The sequence below is a fragment of the Sinocyclocheilus rhinocerous genome, unplaced genomic scaffold, assembly GCF_001515625.1.
Source record: "Sinocyclocheilus rhinocerous isolate Xijiao unplaced genomic scaffold, SAMN03320098_v1.1 scaffold2119, whole genome shotgun sequence".
Classification (NCBI taxonomy): Eukaryota; Metazoa; Chordata; class Actinopteri; order Cypriniformes; family Cyprinidae; genus Sinocyclocheilus; species Sinocyclocheilus rhinocerous.
In genome coordinates this window covers 31,943-37,937 of record NW_015629034.1, presented here as the reverse complement: position 1 = coordinate 37,937, position 5,995 = coordinate 31,943, and the positions used below count along the sequence as shown (strand labels likewise).

The 5,995-nt window shown below is 37.8% G+C and overlaps 2 protein-coding genes across 2 annotated transcripts in view; one reads left to right on the top strand and one right to left on the bottom strand.

The window, feature by feature from the left end:
- Positions 1–274: 274 nt before the first annotated feature.
- Positions 275–1,510, bottom strand: LOC107738551 (uncharacterized). Its single transcript, XM_016550316.1, has 2 exons — positions 760–1,510; positions 275–649 (listed from the first exon to the last, which is right to left on the bottom strand). The coding sequence occupies exons 1-2, from the start codon at positions 1,489–1,491 to the stop codon at positions 560–562; spliced, it is 822 nt and encodes a 273-aa protein (XP_016405802.1). The 5' UTR covers positions 1,492–1,510; the 3' UTR covers positions 275–559.
- Positions 1,511–4,994: 3,484 nt separating this feature from the next.
- LOC107738543 (protein NLRC3-like) overlaps positions 4,995–5,995 on the top strand; it is a 10,017-nt gene continuing 9,016 nt past the window's right edge. The window contains exon 1 of the mRNA XM_016550300.1: positions 4,995–5,126. Coding sequence (XP_016405786.1) covers positions 5,091–5,126 — 36 coding nt within the window. The 5' untranslated portion in view covers positions 4,995–5,090. The remainder of the gene's footprint in view (positions 5,127–5,995) is intronic.

The window sequence follows — 5,995 nt, the reverse complement described above, 5'->3', positions numbered from 1 at the left end:
ATGTTTTCAACATATTTCCCCATTTATGCAGAAAATAAAGACAGTGCCAAGCAGTGAGCGGTCTGAAGTTTCTTTATTGAGTGACATCAACACAACGCAGAGTGGATTCCCTTACCTGGGACCCGTTACACAAACTCTTTAGCAGTTATAGGGATCTTATAATAATTAAGGAATTCAGGTTTTAGTTAATGTGATGCTATAAAAACGGGAGTGTGACGTAATGATTGACAGCTTCACTGAGGCGCTAAAGGACTTTATCAGGATCTTCAGGGCCCGGTTTTTCAAAAGGTTTAATCCGGATAAAATTGATCCGGATTTAGTAATCCTTTTTTTGCGATCCGTGATCACGTAATCCAGCTTACTTTTGGAGCCAGTTTTTTAAAGCAACATCGGATTGGATCAATCTGATCCGGATAGGAACTTTTCAGGATCACCAAATCTGGATAACCAGTGCTGGATAACCAGTGCTCAAACAGGATAGGAAATCACAATGTAGAACTATAGATATGTAAAGAGCAACAAGTAGAATAGCCAGTGTGGGGTCAATATAAGTTTATTTTTATTTGAAATGAAAACCCACACATCTAAAAAAACTAAAAACAAGAAAAACCCCACCCCATCCTCTTCCAGCAGTCCACTCATCTGAGACCTACAACACAAACACTGTACATTGAGGATATTTATAACAAGTAACAAGTTTTGATGTATTGAATTAAAAAAAAAAGACTTAATGTCAAATACTCCACAATAATTTCATACTTCCTCATCTGATGTGGAGAGACCAGCTTGTCTGAGCGTAGCCTTTAGGAGGCGGATCTCAAGTCTGGCCTTGGTTTGCTGCAGTTTGGTCAGAGTCAGTTGTTCCTCTGCCAGACGAAGCTGTGCTTCTGCCCTTTCAGTCTCTTTTTGCAGAAGTGCCTTGTAATCATCATCTTTGTTTGATGAAGGGCGCTTCAAGCCTTTCCTCTGAGATCCTGTGGCAACTACCACTGGCTCAACCAATGAGGATCCAGCTTCTTCCTCAGGAACAGAGCTGAGATTCAATATAAATACGCTCTCTGGATCAGCCTCAGGAGGAACTGGCAGATTCTCCTCCTCCTCCTCAATCCAAGGCTCGCCATCCCCTACAACACCTTGAATACCATGGAGAGCTTGCGACTTCTCACCTCCAATGATGTCGAGGACCACATCTGTGTAATCTCCCCTCTTAAATGGCTTGTTGCCTGTTTGTGGGTTTTTGGCTTCAGCATGGTCCTTTGTTGCCCTGGCCTTAAGATTCTTCCACCGCAATTTGATTTGGTCTGTGGTCCTCCTCTGGCCAGACCCTATGGCATTCACATTTTCTGTGATTAAAATCCAAACATCATTTTTCTTTTTGTTGGTATCCTTAGCAGAATTAAAACTTCCCACTATTGTTCCATAATGGCACCGAACACCCTCTAGTAGTGCATTGGTTTCAGCAGCAGTGAAGTTACAGCTTCTTGAGTCCATGGTTCCGTTGCTTTACTATAGTGAACATTGTTCATCAATTATAGGCCTTGGGTCCAATTGCCTCAATTGAACGCAAGCCAAAACTAATCAGTTGTAATAGGTGTGTTTGAAAAGACCAACTACACTGCCATATAAATCAGCCTTTCTCAGAGGATTCACAGAGAGACAGTGAAATGGCAGGTGTTGTCCACCGCCACCATCACTTTGCCAGGAGAGGATACCGTCAAAGGGTGTATGTTGAACGTACCAAGCCACTGGAGCAATACACCACTGAGGAGCTGTATGTCCGGTTTCGCTTTGGGAAGGCTGATATAGAGTACCTTGTGAACCTTCTCAGGCCAAAACTTCAACACAGAACCCAAAGGAGTCACGGTCTGTCTGTGGAAGACCAGATCCTCATTGCTCTCCGATTTTATGCATGTGGGACTTTCTATCAAGTTGTTGGTGACTATATGGGAGTGGTGAAATCAGCTGTGTGTGATGTGGTGAAAGATGTGTCAATCGCACTGGCCAGCCTGGTCAATGAATTTGTTTCTTTTCCAAAGGACAACCAGATTGCCCAGGCCAAGCGCAGCTTTTTTCTTTTGGGGAATATGCCCAATACTATTGGAGCAATCGACTGCACACATGTGCATATACAAGCACCTCGTGAGAATGAATGGGAGTTTATAAACAGAAAGGGGAGGCACAGCATCAATGTCCAACTTGTGTGTGATGCTGACCTCATCATCACCAACTGCGTTGTCAAGTGGCCTGGGTCTGTCCATGATGCACGCATCCTGAGGGAGAGCGCTCTATATATTATATATATTTATCTATATATTATTATATATTATATCTATATATTTTCATTACATTTTGGCCATGAAATCCACGCTGAATCCACCCTTCTGATGGGATCAGTTTAATCCAGATTTTTTGGATCAAAGTGATCCAAATCCTACAAAAAAGTTCTAAAAAAAACCCAAACTAAAGGTTTGATCCGGATCAAAACCAAGATTGGATTACGTGATCTAATCCGATTATGTAATCCGATTTTTCTTTTGAAAAACACATTTTCAAGATTTGATCCAATCCGTTATCCAAAATCCTAGTGGATTACTTTTGAAAAACCGGGCCCAGGTCATCTATTTATGTACATAATTATCAGTGCACAGACACAGAAACGAATGTGAGTGAATCACGTGACATAACAACCAAAGCCGTCCAGCAGGAGGTGACAAACATACTGTGAAAAAACAACTGACCTTTATAATGAGGGTGAAATAATGGAGTAGGAAGACATTGCATTTGACAGTGTTACACTGTCCTAGCTGTCTGTATTTAACTTCTCAAATACAAAAGACTTAAAATAGAAAACTTGAATATTGGGAAAACGTATAACATGTACTGTTTATGAGTGTATAAGTGCTGATTAATGCTGTATTATAGATATATTTGATGCTGATGTCTTCCTCTGGTTTTTCTGCTCATGATTCACGTGAGTCTTATGAGTCTCTGTTATAGGACCTGTCCACACAAACGCGGTTATTTTTAAAACCGCAGCTTTTTCTATGCGGTTTAGCCGTTCGTCCACACGTAAACGCAGCACGAGGTCACTGAAACTGAAAATTTTTGAAAATTCCTGCCAGGGTGAAGATTTTCAAAAACTCTGGTTGCAGTGTTATCGTGTAGACAGCGAAACTGGAGTTTTTGGCTTGTGACGTCGGAGCCTGCGCTGTTATCTCCGCCTACTGGAAACTTTATCAGGCTTCTGATTGGCCAACATGGTTTTACGGTTGAGATTATATCGCCACCTGTTGGCTTGGCATGCTCTTAGCATGCGTTTGCGTTTTCATGTGGACGGAGATTTTTTTTTTAAAACGAAAGGAAAAACTCAATATTTACTATTATAATAATAATTACTATCCTATAATTTACTAGTATTATAGGAAATACTAAAAATACCCGTGTACGTGTGGACATGACCTCAGTCTTAAGGACTGTAAAGTGCCTGTTTTTTGAAACATGTTTTTCAACCTTCTTTGCTGGACAGGGCCTTCAATATTTGGAGGGATCAACTATACGTAGATAACACTTTTGCATCCTTTACTCAACTTCAAAAGAAATTTGATTTACCCAGCTCTCTTTAATTTAAATATTTTCAAATATGCAACTTTATTCGCAAACAGTTAACTAATTTCCCCTTGCTTCCACTTCAGAATATTCTTGAGGGTATATTAGAACATCGCAAATCCATGAAGGGGGTGATCTCTAAGATTTAACCTGTAATTAATACATAACAGTCCCCCTCAGTGGCTCCATTGAGGAAACTTTGCGAGGAGGAGCTAAATCTGTTACTTGAGGAAAATGTTTGGGACTCAATCCTTGCTCAAATACACATCATCATCATCATCATCATCGATTAATGCCAGGCATACTCTCATTCAATTGAAGGTATAGTGCATAGAACTCATAGGTCCAGAACTAAACGTAACAAATTATTTTCTGATATTGACCCAACCTGCCTTTAGTCTTTCTCTTAAGTGTTTAGGTGTTTCTCATATATCTTTTCTTTACCAATGAACCCTAACTCCATCGTTTGGTGTTTAACCAGAATCTGTCAAGCTAACCGCACTGCAGGCTTTTTTTTTTTTTTAGTTTGTTCTGTGTGCATAATTATTTCCGCCTGACATTTTATTATTATTATTATGTGAATATCTATCTTTCTGTATATTTTGTCATTGTTACTTTTTAATTATGCTGTGATGACTATTTGGAATATGTGTTTAATAATAATAATAATAATATAATAAAGTTTTTAATTGTAAAATAAATTGCTTTTAAAAGTCAAAGTCTCTCTCTCACTCAACACTGTTGTGAAATAAGTTGCCTACATATTTTTTCCTATAGCCTAATTAATTAAGATATAGTTGATAGCTCATTATATACCATATTTGGCTATGTTCTTTTCATTTATTGAGACCTCAAGCGTATAGTTTATGCATATTTGTTTAAATGTTCACATGATTGTTCACATGATGTATTTTGTATTGTTTACATGACTGATGCACGTTCTCTTAACCTAATTACCATGTTGCACTGCCTGTCTTTTTGTCTTCAGTGTATCAACTTACAATGATTTAATTGCTTGTGTTAAATGGAAAAAAAAAAACATGTATTAGATTTAATACGGGTGTGATTCGGGTTGTGGTCATTGTCAAATGGGTCGGGCCGAATATGGAATTAAATTAGTGCTACTGTTGGATAACTGGTCTTCTGTTAATTACTGCGGGTTTACCAAACAGGACCTGTGCAGGACTCTGATAGGAATGACCACTGAAAAATATAATCAAAGTCTGCAGGATACTTGAAAACTACAGCCAGGTGTACGGCCTCCAGCACTGTAGTTGCACAACCCAGATTTAAACGTTTGTAATATGATGATATAACGTCATAACAGATCATTATAACCTGCTTTTGGAGTTTCTGTATCTGATTCAGTCGTTTTTGTCTGTGTCAAGGTGGAGTTCACTTACTTGCCAAAAACATTTATCAAAACGGTATTTTGTGGGTGGACAAATCTCTCGCTACACTCTTCAAACCGACCAAAAGATGCCATGCCACTTCAGAGAGATAAAAGCTCACATCTGATGGTAAGTTTGTTTAATAGTCTTAGATAACTGTTTTCATATGAAGTTGGCTATATACAGTGATCAGATCACCTGCTTTCATTTACAGAGCATACAATAAAACACATTTCAATAACTCAATAAACTATTGTATTAATATTAGTGAGAATATTCTTGCCTTGTTTACATCTGTCTTTTTCCCTATTTGAAAAACCAGCTTAAGCTTTTTAGACCACTCAAAACAAGTTTCTGACAATCATCAATAGTCTTACTTCCAATAGTTTCTGATACAACTAACATGACTGAAGCAACAGATATATAAATTCTAGATTACATTTTTTATATCATTGTAACAAATCTTGATATTGATTATTAACACACATGGCGTCTATATCATTAAACAGATTTAAGTGGCTAGCCAGGTATGTTTCAGTATAGTTTGTGCCAGCACTTCGTTTTAGGTACCATGATAGTGGATCGGCTTTTAGTGGTTTCTTCACTATAGTAGCTAGTCTAACCTGTTCCAGGACAGGTTTTGTTCTGGCTGAGAGATCTCAAACTGAAATTGGGCCAATCAGCTGTGAGCAAAGTAACACATCTCTGACACCATAAAGCCACTCCTTAAGTTTCTCTTGCACTAAAAGGTCACTTCACAGTACACTTTTTTTAAAGACAAAATTTTTATTTTTTTGCAATTATTATTATTAGAATTATTTCATATGATTATTTATATAATTATTATACCCTTAATCCATTACACATGAGCAATTTTATTTTAACAAGTATTATACAGATAATATGTAATATAAATACGCTTTCGAATCAATAGATAAAGCTTTAAAATGACTACATGTGAGCATGTTCAAATCTCTGTCGAAGCGAAGAATGAAAGT